The sequence below is a fragment of the Mirounga leonina genome, unplaced genomic scaffold (assembly GCF_011800145.1).
Source record: "Mirounga leonina isolate KUSES-001 unplaced genomic scaffold, KU_Mleo_1.0 Mir_91, whole genome shotgun sequence".
Taxonomy (NCBI): domain Eukaryota; kingdom Metazoa; phylum Chordata; class Mammalia; order Carnivora; family Phocidae; genus Mirounga; species Mirounga leonina.
The window spans coordinates 12,068,326-12,089,103 of NW_023270839.1; the positions used below are offsets into that span (position 1 = coordinate 12,068,326).

At 41.1% G+C, this 20,778-nt stretch overlaps 1 protein-coding gene across 2 annotated transcripts in view; it reads left to right on the plus strand.

The window, feature by feature from the left end:
* Positions 1-19,379, plus strand: part of FMN1 (formin 1) — a 283,684-nt gene extending 264,305 nt beyond the window's left edge. For both annotated transcript variants that reach the window (XM_034994221.1, XM_034994220.1), the window contains exons 16-17: positions 12,367-12,451; positions 15,327-19,379. In XM_034994221.1, coding sequence (XP_034850112.1) covers positions 12,367-12,451; positions 15,327-15,371 — 130 coding nt within the window. In that variant the 3' untranslated portion in view covers positions 15,372-19,379. The remainder of the gene's footprint in view (positions 1-12,366; positions 12,452-15,326) is intronic.
* The last annotated feature ends 1,399 nt before the right edge of the window (positions 19,380-20,778 follow it).

Below are 20,778 nucleotides of genomic sequence, written 5' to 3' on the forward strand. Positions count from 1 at the left end.
AGGTAACTCCTACCTTTATGAAAAATAAGTCAGTGGGTGGCCCAGTGGTTCTTATTTTTCCCCTCATTTCAGCTCACCTGGATCTTTCCCCACAGTTCCTGTCTGTGAGTATTTGTCAGATACTGTTGATCACACCACCTTAGAATGTATCTGGAAAGTAACAAGCAGAGGAGAGTGGTAGAACTGGCCATGTTTTGATTTTTAACGATTTGATATTTTATTAGAGCCCCAAAGCTGGAATCTGGTGGCCATGGCTATCATAAGAATTGTCCTTTTAAAAGGCATTTTCCTCTTAATCTGTTGTCCAGCTCTGAGCTGTTCCTGGACAGTTCTTTAGGAAGAAGACTTCTGTTAGCTCATTCTCCTAGAGAGAAGGTTGTTCATTTTTTTTTTTTTTTCTCTCTTTCCCCCTAGAGGCTTTGACAGGTTCTGTTGAAGTCCGTACACTGGGGTTTTCTAATTTTTTTAGACTGAGCTCTTTTTGTCCAAATGAAAACACACATGAAACCCCCATATACAAAACAAAAAATGAAGCTTTTCTAGATGAAGCAGAGTTTGCAGATGTTGGGATCTAGAGGATCCCCTAAATCTTCCTCCTCTCGCTGAGGCATCTTTGCTGAATGTTAAGGCTTTTTGGAAGACAGTTTGAAAACACTGCTCTAAAGTATTGGTCTTCCCATAGTGAAAGGAGTATAAAACAGCCCACCTCCTGGATTTCTCACTTAGCTCTTGATTGGCTGGTGTGCTCAATTCCTATGGCCATAAATGAAAGCACTTCTCTTATTATAAACTGTATGATGATTTCAGTATTTTCTGCCTTGTGTACTATGAACCAGTGAAATGCTGGATGTCAAAAGAATAAAGACATTGTCCTCCTGCAGTCTCATCGATGGCTGGGTCCTGACTTGGTTTGATTTAGCTGTGGGCATACAAAGCAGCCTGTAGAAAGCCCAAAGTATACCCAGTTTTAAACTCTCCCAGTAAATGAGTTTGCGATAGTGGGGAACCCAAGCCTGTGAATGGAAAGGCATGTCACTCTTTGTATTGTACTTAGCTGCCTTGTGAGCCCAGATCTCTGATGGGTGAAAAAAAAAGTATGATTCTGTAGATTATCCATCTCTTTTCAGTGATAGAAGGGAATGATGTTCTGTAACACTTCTACATTCTAAGCAGAAGCAGACTTCCCTCCCCAGATAGTTCTAATAGGAAACCAAGGTTGCAGATCACATCCATAGAGTAAGGACGAAGCAGGAACCTCAGAAGACATGGGTCCCAGTCCCATCTCATAGTTGCATCTTTCCTCAGTAGTTTTTGGCAGCATTTAAAATTTACCAGGACCCTCAATAACTCTTTGGAGATTCATTATAATAAGAAAGAAAGAAAAAAGATAAGGGTTTTAATAGTCAATTTTACTGAGGCATTTATGAATTAAGAATAGTTATTTTCTTTCTCTAACTTCTTTGTCTGATTTTTTCCCCTATATTTCAGGTTTTGTGTTTTGTTTTTTTTTTTTTTTTTTGGAGGGAGTGCCACGGAACTTTGAGATCAAGTCTAGGTATTTGCCTGTGGGTAATCATGAGGTACTAGGTGTGATTTTCTAGAGTAAATATTTAGACCAGAAACAAAAGTAGAACCAACACATAGGCCAGAACCAAAAACCAATCCATACACAATGGAGCTAAGAGGGAGATTGAGCATGTAGGTGGTAGCAACTATCTAACCAGTTCTCTTTAACTAAAGCAGAAAAGCTCTTAGCTCCTAAGTGAGAGATGCAAATTCCAGACTCAGAGAAAGTTGTATTAACCTCTCTGAGCCTCAGTCTTCTTTTGGAGGATGTCATGTGGATACTTTTAGGAATCCTGGAATGTATACATAAGTTGACATGTATAAATTTTAGCACATTTGGGTGGCCTTGAACGCCCTTTCTTTTTGCTTGTTCAGGACTCTATCAGCTCATCAGTAACTAGAACTAGATTTGTCAACGTTTTTACTCCACCCCCCCCAAAGCATAAACATAAAAATTAATTATTCTACAACTCTGGGTATTTACTAAACATTTAGACCTGTTAAGGTGGGCCAATCATTTGTCATGTAGATATTTGCTAACTGACTTGTGCATGGCACAGCGCTTGATGTCAGAACAAGGAGGAGACCCAGATATGCACAAAGCATGACCATTGTCCTCAAGTGGTTCCCGTGGTTTAAGGGAAATCAGACACCTATACAGCCCTGAGATGAAAAGTCCTTAAGTGCCTGAAGAGAGACGCAAAGTGCTCTTTCACTTGAGAAAAGAGCAATTACTTCTGGCTAAGAGAGATGAAGGAAGCTTTCATGACTGTGGCACTTAAGCAGAGAGCAGAAGAATGGGAAGAATTTGAACTCATGGAAATGAGTAAGAAAGTCATTGAGGGACCAGTAAGAGCAACAGGCCAAGGCGAGAAAAGCTTGCTGCAAGGAGCAGCGAGTGGGACCGGGAGCCCATGAGGGAGGGGAAGGAAAGGGTATTTGAAAGGTAATCCTATACACCGTTCACAGCAGTGGTGTTAAGCAGGTGTGGTATTATTCCTGCTTTTAACAGAGTTGAGGCTCAGAGGGTTAAGTGATTTGTCCAAGGAAAATATAAAACCAGATCTGTGTCTGAAAACATAAGATAGACAAGGAAACTTAGTTTAGAACAGGGGGAACTTTGATTGCCAGGGTAGGGAATTTGAATCCTATACCATAGTTCAGGGGTTAGCGCACTATGGCTTATGGGCCAAATTTGGCGCCCCACCAGTTTTTGTAAGTAAGGTTTGTGAGAACACAGCATTGCACTACTGTTCATTCGTCTCTTTTTTTATGGCCCCTTCCACACTACAACAGCAGAGCTGAGTAGTCACAGAGATCATATAGCCCAAAAGGGGAGAGGGAATGGGGGGATGGGCAAAATGGGTGAAGGGGAGGGGGAGATACCGGCTTCCAGTTATGAAGTGAATAGGTCACAGCAATAAAAGGCACAACATAAGGAATAGAGTCAGTGCTTCATGATAGCGTCCTGTGGTGACACATGGTAGCTACACTTGTGGGCAGCACAGGGTAATTTATAGAGATGTTGGAACACTGTGTTGTACACCTGAAATTCATGTAGCATAATAAAAATAATAATAAATAATAATAAAATAATAAAAATGCTTAGAAAAAAACTATAGAAAATCAGTATTAATTCCCATTCACAATCTTTCAGCTATTGTAAAAGGATCTTAACTGCTCTGCATTATTTTCCATTTTATAGATCAACCTTAAAACCGGATGGCCTCTACTTTTAAGGCAATATACCCTTAAAATCAGCAATTTGATAATATTTATAGATCTTAAATGTAGAGCCTGTATAGCCCAAATGATCCATATTGGAATTGTCTGGGATATAGCTGCAATTCAGATATTAAAGAAAAATAAAGTAACTTGTCTTACCAAAAAAAAAAAAAAAAAAAACCACACACACACTTAAAATATTTACTATCTGGCACATTGCAGAAACCCTTTGCTAACCCCGGCTCTAGTTGATTGAGAATCACTGAAAGTTTTCTAGAAGGGAAGTGGCATTCTCAGGGTCATGCATTACTGATTGAGACCCCACTCCTCAGTGAGATGGAGGGAAGGAACTAGATCAATTAGAAGACTATTTCAGTAGTCTGAGCTCTCATCCCTTCACTCCCGGACTGTCACACTAGCCTTCCAGCAAGTCTCCCAGCCAAAACTTTGAAGCTTCGAGAGTTCAGGCAGGCAGCAATGATGAGTGGAGTGCCCTGGGTGTGAGAAAGCCATCTGTGCAGACAAGCTGATCGATGGCCCCGCCTGACCCCCAGGACTGCCGGACGCCAGGGAGTGACAGGAGGTGCCACAAACAGAGGTAGCTGTGTCGAAATGTCACTCGATGTTGCCATACCTTCCAATCGTGTGAGAGAGGTCAGAACACTGACTTCGTATGCGAAGTCTCTGCGTGTACAAACGTCAGCAACTGAATTCAAACTTACTTAAGCCTCCTGCGGCTGATTGAAAACTTCATCTAAATTTATTTAAAGCCCTCTGAAGTTGATCACAGTGCAGACCTCTGCGTTGCGGTCTCTGCCCACATAATTTCCAAAACATCGATTCGGAGTCCATTTCATAGGCTCCATGGCAGGAGCTCCTGTGGCTCCTTCAGTAAGAATATGACACTGTGCCCACAGGTTTTGGAGACCATCTGAAAGACAGATGGACTGACTCACCAGGTCAAAGCAGTTTTGAAGACCTACCTATGTGCTCTGTCGTCCCATAGTACATAACATGGCCAGATTGTCAGGATACTGAAGTGCTTATTTCTTTTCAGAGGTATGATACAAAAGCGGCTGACAAACACCTTGCCCTCTAAAAGTGATGTGGGCTTTAACGCCAAGGACCTATAGCAAATTTAGTGAGAATTTGCTGGTTGGTATCTTGCAGGATCAGTCTTAAGCATTGGCGATGTTCTTTTCAGGTGACATGAAGGGACTTTCTACTTCAGTGGGCCTTGATGGATTTGAATATTTTCCCCTAACCTTTCCTGCTGCCGGAGCTTTTACAGTTTAGAGATTAATCACTTAGTCATGCATTTATTCAGTATTTATTGGTCACTTACTATATGCCAGGCACTGTGCAAAATGCTGAGGAAAGACAGGCAGTGACATCCGATTAGAGCTTTAGAGAAGCTTTAGAGAAGCTCTAATCCAGTGTAAAAGGGCAAGGGGGCGGGGCATGAAAATGATCACAGCGCCGTGAGATGAGTGATCCCTCGAGGGGAGGTACCAACCCTCTCCAACCAAATTTACCTTTCTTTATGTAATAATGTGCCCTGGGGAAAAAAAGGTTGAAAAATAGTCCACTTCGTTAATAAAATGACTTTAAATGTCCTAGAAAGTCTTAGGCAGGACCAACTACTTAATATGTGGAGCCCCTTGTTGAAAAACTCCGAATTTCAAGCCAGTGACAGCAGAGCTGTTGGCCCCATGTCACTGCATGGGTTGCAATGCCCGCTAAATCTCATGGGCTCTGCATTTTCAAGAAAATCAAGGGAGCAGTATTTGGGGAAAGTAAAGGATTTTTTCCCCCAGCTTTGTTCTATGGGTTTCCATTCATTTATGGCACGTATATCCATGCCAGGTACCATATCAAGGGCTGGGGGTTCTGCAGTAAAATATAGCTATCATCTCTACCCTCGTGGACCTACAACCTTGCTGAGAGCTTTGCCTGTGATAATTTTCATTATCTGGCCCAATTAGGTCTTGGCATATTAAATATCTTAGAAAAATATTAAACTTTCCAGTGAGCCTAACTTTATATTTTTAAATATATAGTAAATTGAAAATACAGTTTTGAATGTATTTTTCTATAAGGAACAAATATTTTGGTGATCAAAAAAAGAAAGTTAATGTGAAAAAATATGCTTGCTCAGAAGTTCTATAATATTTGAAATTTAAATTTTATCTATACTTAATTACCTCCAGGAAGTTTAAAGAAGAGAAATGTGAGGGAACAAATGCAGCCTTTGTCTTGACGTTTTAATACAGGCACACTTTGTTTTATTATAATTTATTTCACCTCACAGACACCGTGTTTTTACAAATCGAGGGCTTGTGACAACCCTGCATCATAATAGCAAGTCTATGGGCGCCATTTTTCCAACAGCATTTGCTCACTTCACGTCTCTGTGTCATATTTTGGTATTTCTCACGTTTTGAACTTTTTCATTTCTATTATATTTGTTATGGTGATCTGTGATCAGTGATCTTTGATGTTACTATTGTAACTGTTCTGGGTGCCACAGACCATGCCCATATTAGATGGTGAACTTAATAAATGTTGTGTGTGTTCTGATTACTCCACCAAACAGCTGTTCCCTCATCTCCCTCTCTTTCCTCAGGCCTCCCTATTCCCTGAGACACAACAATATTGAAATTAGGCTAATTAATAACCCTACAATGGCCTCTAGGTGTTCAAGTGAAAGGAAGGGTCACACACACATCTCTCACTTTAAATCAAAAGCTAGAAATGATTAAGCTTAGCGAAGAAGGCATGTCAAAAGCCAAGATAGGCCAAAAGCTAGGCCTCTTGCACCAAATAGCCAAGCTGTGAATGCAAACGAAAAGCTCTGGTAGGAAATTAAAAATGCTACTCCAGTGAACACATGAATGATAAGAAAGTGAAAAAGCCTTATTGCTGATATGGAGAAAGTCTGAGTGGTGTGGACAGAAGATCAAACCAGTCACAACACTCCCTAAGTCAAAGTCTAATCCAGGGCAAGACCCTAACTCTCTTCAATTCTGTGAGGGCTGAAAGAGGCGAGGGATCTACAGAAGAAAAGTTGGAAGCTAGCAGAGGTTGGTCATGAGGTTTCAGGAAAGAAACCATCTCCATAACATAAAAGGATAAGGCGAAGCAGCAAGTGCTGATGTGGAAGGGATAGCAAGTTATCTAGAAGAGCTAGCTAAGATCATTAATAAAGGTGGCTACACTAAACAACAAATTTTCATTATAGATAAAACAGTCTTCTGTTGGAAAAACATGCCATCTAGGACTCTCATAGCTTGAGAGGGAAAGTCAATGCCTGGCTTCAAAGCTTCAAAGGAGAAACTGACTCTCTTGTTGGGGGCTAATGCCACTGGTGACTTGAAGTTAAAGCCACTGTTCACTTAACATTCTGAAAGCCCTAGGACCTTTAAGATTTATGCTCTATCTACTCCACCTGTACTCTCTAAAGGAACAACAAAGCCTTGATAATGGCACATCTGTTTACAACATGGTTTACTGAATATTTTATGCCTGCTGTTGAGAACCTGTTGTTCAGAAAAAAGATTCCTTTCAAAATATGACTGCTCATTGACAATGCATCTGGTTACCCACGAACTCTGTTGGAGCTGTACAATGAGATGAATGTTGTTTTCACTCCTGCTGACGCAGTATCCACTCTGCAACCCATGGATCAAGGAGTAATTTTGATTTTCAAGTCTTTTTATTGAAGAAATACATTTCCTAAGACTATAGCTGCCATAGATAGTGATTCCTCTGATGGATCTGGGCAAAGTGAGTTGAAAACCTTCTGGAAAGGATTCGCCATTCTAGATCCCATTAGGAATATATGTGATTCATGGGAAGAGATCAAAATACCAACATGAACAGGAGTTTGGAAGAAGTTGATTCCAACCTTCATGGATGACTTTGAGGGTTCAAGACTTCAGTGGAGGAGGTGCGCCTGGGTGGCTCAGTCATTAAGCGTCTGCCTTCTGCTCAGGTCATGATCCCAGGGTCCTGGGATCGAGCCCCGCGTCAGGCTCCCTGCTCAGTGGGGAGCCTGCTTCTCCCTCTCCCACTCCCCCTGCTTGTGTTCCCTCTCTCGCTGTGTCTCTCTTTGTCAAATAAATAAAATCTTAAAAAAAAAAAAAAAAGACTTCAGTGGAGGAAATAAGTGCAGATGTGGTAGAAAAAGCAAGAGAACAAGAATTAGAAGTGGAGCCTGAAGATGTCACTGAATTGCTGCAATCTTATGATAAAGTTTTAATAGATGAGTTGCTTCTTCCTGATGAGCAAAGAAAGTGTTTTTTGAGATGGAATCTACTTTTGGAGAAAATTATGTGAAGATTGGTGAAATGACAACTAAGGATTTAGAAGATTACATAGCATTAGTTGATAAAGCAGCAGCAGGGTTTGGGAGGATTGACTTTAATTTTGGAAGAAATTCTACTGTGGGTAAAATGCTATCAAATGTAAAATGCTATCTCATGCTGCTGAGAAACTATTCGTGAAAGGAAGAGTCAACTGATTTGCCAAGCTTTACTGTTGTCTTATTTTAAGAAATTGACACAGCAATCCCAACCCTCAGTGGCCGTCAACATCAAGGCAACACCCTCCACCAGCACAAAGATTCCAACTCTCTGAAAGCTCAGATAATGGTTAGCATGTTTTAGCAATAACGTATTTTTTAATTAAGGTATGTACATTTTTTAGACATAATGTTATCACTCAATAGGCTACAGTATAGTGTAAATATAACTTTTATATGCACTGTGAAACCAAAAAATTGATCTGACTCTATTGCAATATTGGCTTTATTGCAGTGGTCTGGAACTAAACCCACAATATCTCCAAGGTATGCCTGTAGCTTCTCTTATTTTATTTGGTTGAGGAATTTTTGCCATACCTACACCAAAGTTCAGCTTCTAGATATGGCTTTTAATTTTTTTTATTTTTTAAAGAGAGAGAGAGAGCGCAAGAAGGGAGAGTGGCAGGCAGAGGGAGAAGCAGGCTCCCCGCTGAGCAAGGAGCCCAATGTAGCACTAGATCCCAGGACCCTGGGATCATGACCTGAGCCGAAGGCAGACACTTAACTGACTGAGCCATCCAGGCATCCCTAGATACGACTTTTAGAATCTGTGTTCAGATCTGAAAAGTTAAAATGAATTCTTTGGTTTGCTTTCAGGATACATCTTAATGATATTCCTGCAAGATAGTACTTTGCTAATAGTGCCACTTACTTCATTTGTAGTCAGATACTCTTGTCATGCATTCTAAAGAAATTCCTTTACCTCTGTGATGGAAGATTCCATAACGGTTATCCCTTATTGACCACTTGCTATATACCTGGTATACTAACTGTTTTGCATATATTAATTCACTTAATCTTCACAGTAATACCGTGTGGTTGACATTGACCTGCATTTTATAGATAAGGAAACTGAAATTTAGAAATGTCGATTAAGTTGCTCCAAGTCTTCTAGTAACTGGCGAGAGGTAGAATCAAGTCTCGCCGATGCCGAAGTTCAGTGCCACCAAGCTGTGCCTTCTTCCCACCCCGTTGTGACTTCTAAGAGCGCCCTGTGAAAGGGAGATAATAAAATGGAAGGAGAATGTTTGGAGAAGAGCAGGGTGGAGTCACTGGGATCAGAGTTGTCCTGGCAAGTCTGGGGTGTGTATGTGACTGCCTGTAGTCTTCAGAGCCATCACTGACCAGTAGCAAAATGTTTGCTGTGGGGACAAGACTTTAGGTTGGCTCCCCTCCCCTCTGCCTCCGCACCCCCAACCACTGGCATCACTCTGACCTGCTGAGAACATGGAGAGTGGCTCCAGGGCTGCCGAGGGATGTGGGAATTGGGGAAAGGCAGTGCTGAGCAGGAGCATGGTCCAAGACCAACTTCGAAACAAGAGACCAGAATCCTCAGGGGGAAAGGAACCACTAAAGCAAAAGATGACCCCCACCAAAAGCTCCCTAAAAGTAAGGAGGCCTGGGGGGCAATAGTAACTCCAAACCATTTCATTGGAATTGGGATTAAACAGTCACTGTGATAAAATGTGCTCTTTGAAAACACATCTTGCTAGAGAGAAGCCAAGAAGAGGCAATTCTACAAACTGTGACCTCATCTACGGCACCATCATCTTGATTTGCAAGTCCCTTAATAGTCAGAGGGTCGGATGTAGTCTGACCTGGATTTGATCCTTTGGGTGCATTCTCTTCTTGTATGGGTATAGTCATAGTGATTGCTGCAAATGGAAACATTTAGAAACATTCAGTGGTGTATCCTCTCAGACCTATGTCAGTGTTGAGAAGCGCCCATTCTCCAGGCAGCTCTGAAGATGTATTTCTTAGGTTATATAAATCATTACTCATCTTGTCTCATTTTTATTTCGTTCCTGATACACAAGTCAGCACGTTGAATTCATTGTAACTTACTTGTGCATGTGGGCAGGGAGATTGGATTACTAAACATGGATTTTAAGTAAATTGTGTAAAATTAGCTAAGTGAAGAAATAAGGCACTCAGCTACTTCTTTGATATTAAGCAAGTATGTGATTGATATTGAGCAAAAGATTTTCATTTGAGACCCTGAAGCAAAAGCGTGTTCATTTTTTTAAATGTCTAGGTTGCTAGATCTTTATTTAATATTTAAAAAGAATTTTTAAAAAAATTTGAAAATAAAGAAGCATACAAAGGATAATATAACACATCCATATTCCCACCACTTAGAATTAACTGTTAACATTTTGCTACATATTCAATATTTTATAATAAAAAAACAAAATATTATAGATAAAAGTGAAATTCTATTTGACCCAATGCCATCTCTTCTTCCATTTTTTCTAGTGATAAGCTCTATCACAAAACTAGTGAGTATCTTTCCAGTCTCTATATAAATATAGGTAGGTGTTTGTATGTGTGTTTATACACACATGCACGCGTCCATGAACAATACTGTTTTGTGAATACTGTTTGTATATGTACCACATACACAGTAACAACAGTAGGAAACCTATAGTGAGTGATTACACTGTGCCTGGAGCTGCAGTAGAGATAGTCTCAGTCCTTTCAATGACTATGGAGCAGCACTATTATTATTAGAGGTTACTTGCCCGGGGTCACACAGCCTGGCCAAGAATTAATCCCACCATCAGGCTCTGGAGCCCGAGCTCTTGACCATCATGCTAGATGGCCTCCTCAATATATCACTCTACAGAATTCTTCACTCTCTCAGTACCATGTTTCTGATATCTGTAATTGTTGAGTTTGTAAATCTAGTTCATTCCTTTTCACAGTTATACCATATTCCACTAAATGAGCACAGTATATAAGCAGCATTGTAAGATGGTTAGGACCTATAAAATAGCAATATCGAAAATTTCCATCTCACCAGGCCAGGTGAGAATTAAATGGTTGAATTCAAGTAAAGCAGATAGAATGGTACCTGGTACTGAGTAAGCACCCAATAAATGTTAGCTGGTATTATTTGCTGTTATCATCTATCTGTTATTCTAAGGATCATAATCATTAGGTTGTTTCCAATTTGTCATTATTGCATATATTGCCCCAGAGAAAGCCCTGTGTCTACATATGTAGGTTTCTTCTTGTTCTCTCCCTAGAAGGAACTGATGGCTCACAGGGTGTGCATGTTCTCAGTTTCACCTGATATTGCCAAAGCCAGCTCTGCCAATCTACACTCCTCCCTAATGAACTGTTTGGCACTTCCCATTTCCCCATGTCCTCAATGAGAGTTGATATTGTGTAACTACTGGATGTGCAAATATGATGCTATAATTCATATACTGTGAAGTTTGCCCGTTTAAAGTGTGCAGTTTGGTGGTTTTTAGTATATTCACCAGGATGTGCCACCATCACCACAACCTAATTCTAGGAGAAACCCCTTTACCCATTAGCAGTCAGTCCCCCCTGTCCCCCACCCCAACCTCTGGTTTGTCATCCAGTTTCAATCTCTATAGATTTGCCTATTCTCAACATTTCCTATAAATGCAATCATATGATATGTAGATTTTCGAGGCTCTTCCATGCTGTGGCGTGTATCAGCACTTCGTTCTTTTTCGTGGCCCAGTAATATTCCACTGTGTGGATAAACCACGTTTTGTTTATCCATTTCTGTTGTTTCTTCTCTTGGCAATTATGAATAATGTTGCTATAAACATTCATATGAAAATTTTTGTATGAACATATATTTTCATTTTCTTGAATGTGCCAATATATTTATATACCTAGCCATGGAATTGCTGGGTCATATGAAAACTATGCTTAACATTTTGAAACACTGCCAAAGTAACTACACCATTTTCTAATCCCCTCAGCAATGTATGAGGGCTCCAATTTCATCCACCTCTGTACCTACTTGTTACTATCTTTCTTTCTAATTCCAGCCATCCTATGCAGTGTTATCTTGTGGCTTTGATTAGTATTGCCCTGATGACTAATGATGTTGAGCATCTTTTCATAGGCTTATTAGCCTTCTGTATGTCATCTTTGGCCTGTTTTTTCACTGGGCAGTTTGTCTTTTTATTGGAGTTATGAGAGTTCTTCATATATTCTGAATACAAGTCCCATATTGGATATATGATTTACAAAGATTGTCTCCCATCTTATGGGTTGCCTTTTTACTTTATTGACATGAATTGGTATATTTTAATATTTGTAGTTTTCATATGTTTCCTCAAAACTGTCAAAATTTTCAAAATTGTCTCTGTATTATCTACTGAGTGGATCACAAGCCAGAGAGCCTTGAAGTGTTCTGAGAGTAAAGTGAGTGCACCTAGCATACCATAGACCCGAAGAAGCTCCTGCATTGGTCACCTGAGGTCATCTAGGTGAGACCCTCAGCCAGTGAAGGAAATTCAGTTTTGATAATCTAGAAAACATGCCTTCACATCTGATTAGAGTTCAAATTTGATCATTTAAAGGCATTGAGAACCCATTCTTTATTTCCAAACTGTCAGTTGGTTAATTCAAAAGCATTTGGATACTGTTTAACCTGGCCTCTTTCTCTCTCTCTCTCTCTCCCTCTTCTGCCCCTCTCCCCTCCCCACTCCCTGTTTCGATTTCAGATTGAAAATGGCTCAGGAATCAGTCAGCAAGCTGACATCAGAGAAGAAAGTAGAGACAAAGAAAATCAATCCCACGGCTAGTCTGGTGAGACGCATGTTTCAACATAACCTCAAGATTTTTCATTATAACTGAGGTGCATCTGGGAGTGTGTCTGAATTTAAAGGATAAAACTCAGAGGAATGAGTAGTATCCAGATTCTCAGTTCCCATCCCAGAGTAGCCTAGGTAAGAAGGGAGTGAGGAACAAAACACGACTTACTGTGTTCTCCCAGCAAACCCAACACAGATCATTTCCTGATCAAGCAAATTTAGTCACTTGCCATCTCACACCCTTCCACACCCCAGGCCAGCATCCCCTTATGTCAAAGCACATTTCTCCTGAAATAGTTGAGCATTTAAGAAAGGGGTAGAGATTATACTCTTTAGATAATTGGGAAAACCGAGATGCAGAAAGATACAGCCTACCTAGGATCACTTTGCAAATGAGTAACAGAGACCAGCCCAGACTCTTGATCCCCTGACGTCTCTCCAGGAGCTAGAAACTTGGAGGCTAGTCTGTCTTCCCAGCTGTGGGAAGTCCATAGTACCATTCGGGAAGGTTCACAATGAAGCTCTACCTATACGTTAGAGACAGTAGTCGGAATAGCTAAATGGTTAGGAACCCAAAGTGTTGGGGTTCAAATCCCAGCTTAGCCACTTACTAGTTGTAAAACCTTCATGAAATTACTTTGCTTATTTTGGGAAAAGAGAGAAATAATACTACCTTTGCTTTAGGATGATTTTGAGGAAACGGAGAGACATAGAAAATGTCTGGCGTATAATAAGCGCTTAAAAATGTTGGCTGTTTTTCTTGTTATTACAAATTTTGGCAGCATTTGTTGGCACTTCCCTAGAGAACAGCAGTGAGTGGTAAATGGGAGTATTGCTCTCCTCAGTTTGATTTTCAGACCCTACCTCCCCTGTGCCCTGGTATCCCACAGCTACTTATTTTTATCCTTTTGAATTACAAGGACCATTTGCCAGCTCTTTAAACTTTTTGACCGTCTAAGTGAGGTTTAAGTTGTGAAGTGAGATTTTCTTTTTTCTGCTGATTGGTTAGGGTGTCTCTCATAACAGCCCCATCAGCAGCTAAATGAATGTTGAGTGAGATGTGGAGAAGTCGGGGTCCTACAGCTTGAGCAGGAAAAGCTGCAGTTAGTGCACGTAGCTCCTGAATGGACACATCCTGTGTGCCCCTTCAGTGGTGTATTCAGTACATTCACTTGTATGATTTTCGGTAGCAATGGGTTCAACCCTGACTTTTGTCTTCCTCGTTAGTCCTCCTACACCCCTTTCCCCAGCCCCCTTATTTGGGCCTCTATCCTAACTTTTATGGCCAAATCTTATTTCCAGGGACGCAGAATGGATTCAGCCCTGGAGACAAAGGGGAAACAGTGGGTTTATTTACTGTGGCATTATTTATTTATTTATTATTTATTTATTTTAAGATTTTGTTTATTTATTTGACAAAGAGAGACACAGTGAGAGAGGGGACACAAGCAGTAGGAGTGGGAGAGGGAGAAGCAGGCTTCCCGCTGAGCAAGGAGCCCGATGCAGGGCTCGATCCCAGGACCCTGGGATCATGACCCGAGCCGAAGGCAGAAGCTTAACGACTGAGCCACCCAGGCGCCCCTACTGTGGCATTTTTTATAGGTGACCTCCACTGTGAGCTAGCTCCCAGTTGCAGTCCTCAACTTGATAGGGTTGTTTCTTTTGTTGTTTATTTGGGTGGGAATTCAGGAAGAGCTCGTAAACTGATTCCTGATTCAAGTTCACAAGTCAGAGATGGGATCCAAACTCAGGATGGGTGTTTAGAAATCACCAGCTTGAGGGGCGCCTGGGTGGCTCAGTTGTTAAGCATCTGCCTTCGGCTCAGGTCATGATCCCAGGGTCCTGGGATCGAGCCCCACATCGGGCTCCCTGCTTAGCAGGAAGCCTGCTTCTCCCTCTCCCACTCCCCCTGCTTGTGTTCCCTCTCTCGCTGTGTCTCTGTCAAATAAATAAATAAATAGAATTTTAAAAAAATATTTAGAAATCACCAGCTTGAGTTTACATGTAGGCCACTTTAGTAACTCAGTGCATCACATCTCATAGATCACAAGCAGCTGAGGATCTGTTCACAAGCGGCCTCCCCATGCAAAGGAGTATACCTCTTCCATTTCTTTTTTAAAAGCCTTTTATGTGCTCACTCCAAGAGGGGATACACCCATTCTCACTATGCTTAATATTTTATTTCTCTAAAGTCCTAGAATGGTGAGGATCCATGCTTCTGTTTTGTATTTTCTTGTCTGTATTTATATCTTGCCAGCAGCCTTTCATGTCCTTCGTCTTTAGAAGGCTATCCCTGGGCAGGAAGCTCAGGGAGAGCAGAGCAGAACATCCATGGTAAAATGGGAGTTTCCTCCATGCTACGTGGATGGATTAAATCTGCTCCTCTTCCATTTTGCATAGCCTTTGTTCAGTTCCACCATCTTGACCATACGCAGATGTATTCAGCTTGGAAACAGTGATTTTTTCCTATCTAGACTCCCCAGAAACTATTTCTTAAGCATTCCCTAATTCCATTAGTAGACTGAGCATGGGGGTAGGAGGAATCTTCGAGTAACTGCAAACTTAGGACCTTTGTCACAGAGGAAGAGAACAGACCAGCCTCGCATGGTAAAGGTCAGTCTTTTAGATGGATATCATTGATTGATTAGCTGGTTATTCATTGTTTTTGGAAAGTAAGGGGAATAGGTTGGGAGGAGCAGGTAACAGGATTTCAGGAAAGAAGGATAGAATTACTCTCATTTCTACGGCATTGAGTACAGCTCTATTCATCATTCTAGGCCAAAACTTTGAGAAATTTATCAAAGTTTGAGAAAGATGAAAATTAAGAACAAAGAATGATAATAAACTCCTCTTTTTTCCTCAAACAACAGAAAGAAAGACTGCGTCAGAAGGAAGCCAGTGTGACCACTAACTAACACAGAGCCATGTGAGAATGACAGCAGCAAGATGCATTTTCTTGCATCGTCTTTTGCAACACTAGTGCTGCAGGAAGTTCTTGGAAGCTACGCCACCAAATGTTGGTTTTGCTCATCTCTTTCTGAGGTCATTGCAGTAAGCACCTCGTGCCTTCTTAAGGGAGTCCCTTGTTAAGCCACGGGAACAATGAGAAATTGTTTAAGGGAACATTGTAGGGATATTTGATGATTGTTTCTTGTAGAGGTCCAAAGTCATGCCATTACAACACCAGAAGAAATACCAAGATTTTCCAAATGTGTTTAAAAGTGGAGATTTCAAGCTTTCTAATCCAAGCTTGATATATATAAACTTGTGACAGAAAAAGAGAAGGATCTTTTATGACAATTGCCTTAAGAGGATTCGAGCCTTGATCTTTCCACACTGCTGGTGTGACTATTGATCTTAATTTTGATCCTGTTGTGGCAAGATCCTACAGTATTTTTCTCACCAAAAATGTTGAAACTTACCAAAATTATTTTTTAAGACATCCAAGACTATGGATTTTCCAGAGGAGAGAAATGGTTATTTTGTTGTTGTTGTTGTTGTTGTTGTTGTTCATATAATGGAAAGGACAGAAAATGGAATTGTACATGGGTAGAGAGGGAGTTAAATAGCCATAAACTTCACCCTGGAGAAGAAATTACTGTACGGGGAGTTGACATCAGCTGTTAAGCAAGACCCATTCTTTTGTTTTTATGTGAGTTCATTGTGGTTTCCTTGTCCAGCAGAAATTCTCTACCCTTATTCTTGAAAGAAACAGTGATACCCAAGCCAACACAGGCTTGGAGGTCAAAGTACCTGCTTGGGCAAGTGGCCCAGTCCCAGCACATTTCACATTTCAGAATGTTCGTGAATGGGTAAGGCCATGTTGGCATTCAGCTGAGCTCTGCATCATGTTCTGGGACTGTGTGTGTCTGTACCTCTCCCACCAACCTCAGGAGGCAATTTCCAGACAAGAGAGCAAATGCTACTCACAGCCTTTCATCATGACACTGACAGGCGTGTGACCTAGGGTGAAGCAGGAGTCTTTGATGTTGAAAAAATTAAGACCATAAAAAAGATTCTTTACATCAAAATGAAAAGAAGGTGATTACATTAATATTAAGCTTTGAGTGGAATATCATGGACAGGCAGCTTTTTCTGACCCTGGGAGCCCATATGATCGCTGCCCCTTGAATCACAAGGGAAACCACCTTGGACCTCTCCCCTGACATTTTTTTCCTTAAGTCACCTCTCTTCTAATCTATCTTGTGAGAGGAGAAGAGAGAGGACTGGGCTTGAATTGAGAATAGGATCAAAGACTATCCATTTTCGGCCTTGAAGGGAAAGAGGTCCAAGCCTTCTCCAGTTGGTGGATGACAGTCTAGAGGTGGGTAAGAACCTTAAAACCCTTCCTGATTGGGCTGCCATGTGTGGCCTTGCCCCCGGCCCCAGCCTTTTCCCAGAACCTCTCAATTTGCCAGGTACCTGAGTGTCCCCCCAGGACTGCCTGCTAATCATCAGTCCCCTCAGGGACTCCCTAATAGAGTCAGCTAATTAAAGCAGCCCTGTATTCTAATATAATGCAGTCAGGATCAAATCAAATCACAGAGGCCATATTTGTGCAGGTGTTAACCACCTTCTCTAATAATTCAAAAGAAAGGAATATGGTAGCATGGTTGGGTCTTTTTTTTTTTCTCCCCCCAATTCAAAATAAGAGATGAGACAAGCAAAACAAAAAAGCTGGTAAGGAGCTGACATTACTAAAAGAAGTTGCTCGTGAGCCAGAAGCTTTCCATACTGCTTTCTTATATTGTTTCTCTTCATTTTCACTCAACTGTGAAGAAAACCTAAGAAATTCATTGATTTAAAACAAATTCCACTTACAGTCATCCTGTGCTCTGGGACATTCCTTCTAATTTTATCGTGCAGAAGAAAAGTGCCTGTCTTTTCCATGCTCAGGGGACCAACTCTGAGTTCAGTGAGATCAACATATGTCTAGATCCTCATTGGTTCCCACAGACTTGATGGGCGAGCGCAGCATGTGCTTTCAGTGGAGTCACTGGTCCACTTCAGGTCTCTAAAGAGGATACTCACAAGAAAATCACTGACAGTAAACAGGCCTGTCACTATGGCCACATAACCCTGCAAGAACATGCTCTCGGGGAACCAGTGCTGAAGAAGAATGAGTGGAAATATTTAATGTGAGAATTAGACAAAGGCAGCCCAAGTTGGATTCCATTCACATGGACAGACTAGCCACTGGCAGTAAAATGCCTATTTCTAAAGACTATACTTTGCCTGCTCTGTTGGTAAACCTGGCGATTTTGTCAGACTAGTTAAATATAATAAGTTAGTGCATTAAGACACTAGGGCAGAATCTCCATTATTCTCATCCATTTTGGGTCCTGCATTGTGTATCTGGATGCCCCCTCCATACATTCACTGCAGTGTTGGCACAGCCTTTGTTTCTAACGGAAGTCGATGCTCAGTGAAATTTCACAAGAGCTTGTTCAAGGTGGGCCATCTAAAACAACCTGGAGCCCCTTGAAATTATCCCTCTAAAATGCAATTGAGATTATGGTCAAATGCAACAGCTGTCTCTAAAGGTTTCATAGAGAGGAAGTAGTTAGTATACCACTTAAGCAGCTTGAGCATTTCAGGCAAGCAGGGTTTAAGTGGCTTTTCTAAGAACAGCCTTCCCCAAACTAGAGAGAGAGTGGCCAGTATTGCTACTCTGTGTTTAACCAGACACTCACACCCAACTTTACTAGTCAGGCTCTGAAAAACCTTGACTTAGAAGCAACATCGTCTCTTCCTAGCCAGGAGTCATTACATCTGAGGACATGGTTGGATAGCAGTTTAGACTCTTGCATGAGTAACCTGCAATCATCATCAAGCATGCAAGTATATCATATATTACACTAAAACATGATATAAACATGTTAGGTGAAAAGCATCAGGCCTGTGAGACGTCAAAGATGAGGTTAGAAGGAGGTGTACTGTATGGCTTTTAACACAAAAGGCAGCTTAATGGTGCGGGTAGGGGCGGAGGGCACAGAAAGAGAAAAGTGTGGCCAAGCAGAAATAGATGATCATGATGATGATGGACCTGCTGCCTTTTGAATCCTTGAGTTGACATGTCTCTTCAAATGCCCACCAAAAGTACCTAGGAATAATGGAAAAACAATTTCTGAAATCTGGGAAGTAGAATAAAGAAACCCAGCTGTGTGAATTCATCTTTAAATGTTCTAGCCAAAACAAATTGGCAGTATGGTTGAGGAATCAATTGCCAAATTGGGTGCTAGTCTTGGACCCCTCTTACCCCCCAGTAAGCTACTGAGCCCCCCCTTAGGCACCTCTTTTTTTTCCTAAGAACCATAAGGAAAGGCATTTCCTAAATGAACAGCTTATATGATGCTGGTGGAGAAACTGGAGAAACTGAAGGAAGGAATGAAACTCTGGGGGTGGTATTGGAAACCTCCTTGCTACGGTTCTTCCAAGGACCAGGATTGGATGTAGCAGAAGAGTCATGTTATTTTTGGAAAAGATTTGCCTGTTGGCCTGGGATTGTACATCTCTCTGTAGATTATACTGTGCACAATGGGGCATTTTCATGTTAATTATATTCTTGCTTTCTCGAATGTTGTATTTTCTCATTTCTGTTTCTGCTTCTCCCTTGCCTGACATCATAGACACAGATCACTGCACACAACATTGCATGCAGCAGTATAGCCTAAGACAGCGCCTAGTCCAAGGATCAAGGGGAATTAGCAATGCAGACCTGCAGCCTCTTTCCCTGTGTACCAGACTATAACCTTAAGAGGAAAACCTCTTCGTTCCCTGACTTCCTAAATCAGCTTATTTTGTAGTACTCTCCCTTCCTCAAATAAAGATAAAACCAACTTGGGGCTTTCTGTGTCAGGGAGGAGAAAGAAGTCCAAAATACATAGCTTTTTTTCCCAAAAAATATCTGGTCCAAATATCAAATATATCATTTTATAAAGTAGATTTGTGCATTATTTTCTTTGATTCTGCCTGTTCTTAAAAAAAAAAAAAAATGACCAAAAGCTGGAAGGGAAAGAAAAAGCATCAGATTTGGTAATTTGCAAATTAGTTTATTAATTTCTAATTAACAAAACATGGACATACTGTGAAATCCAATGTTGTGTAAATCCTGAGCACAGAAAAATTGGAACAGCTGTGCGAGCTGATGAGCATGGACAAAGTAAGAGCTCTCTGGGGCCTGCTTGAGACTTTAGCCTCAACCAGGCAATTTTTAGGGTTTGGATTCAAAAGAGTCGAAGATTGCCCTGAATAGTGTACTTTTTTAAAAGCCACATACAAGGAAAAGTGGTGTGATATAATGGAAGAAGTGGCCAGACCATTACACCATCCTTACTCTGCACTCTCTTAAGAACAGTTGATAAATGTGTGGAACATCTGGAAGGCCATCAAAACCACATTTCATATATCAGCTATTGTACCTTTAGGAACAATTCAGCTGAAGAAAGTGGGCTGAATGAAGGAATGAACTTTCATTCATGTCAGCTACTTTGTCATCATGAAGAAATTGGCAACACAAGAGAAACAAGGCTATGAGGCCAAACTAATAGTATTTAATATTTGAAAAGTATGAATCATTTTTAGCCTTGCCACAATGCAAGTAACTTCTTGGTTATGTTTCCACCTTCTAGCTACAGAGAAAAACAATCCAGCTGCTTGGAACCTTCCCTATTATTGGTGCAAAAGTCACTTAAAGAAAAGCACCTTTGGAAACTGGCCTCCGCATGGCTGGCTGCTTGCAGACACGCATCACAGTATTTATAACCCCATTAGCAATTGAATCCAGGCATCACTAGGCTCTTACTCACAGCTGAGAGTGTGACCAAGAGGCCCATTTTGTGTCATTTCTACACACACGTCAGTTGTTGACACCTTGTTAGAGCACTGAATGCTAGTTTCACAATTCTTCATTTCCCCTTCCAAGGAGTGGGCAATCTACCAAACCCTCCCAAATCGACTCTTTGCTGTGAAGGAGTGAATTCAAGAGCATTTTAACATGCAGGGTTGAAGCCAATTCAGTAGCCTTAGTTGTGCCAAGACTCTTAATCAACACTGTGATATAAACCTAGCTTTTGGGAAATTTGTGTAGTTGACAACTTAATTGGAAATGTGAAGATATTAAAATGGCAGCCATCTAACTCTGTCTCTTAAAACCCTCGTGCAGCTTCTACCAGCAGAGATGTTAAGGAAGCAAATCAAGCCTCAGTCAGGAGACCAACTGTCCTCAAGGAGAGCTTACTAGGTTCGCTTCCCCTCTACTCCAGCCCCTCTCTCAACCAGCCTGGTGATAACTAGTAACACAAAAAAACCTCCTTTTCATCC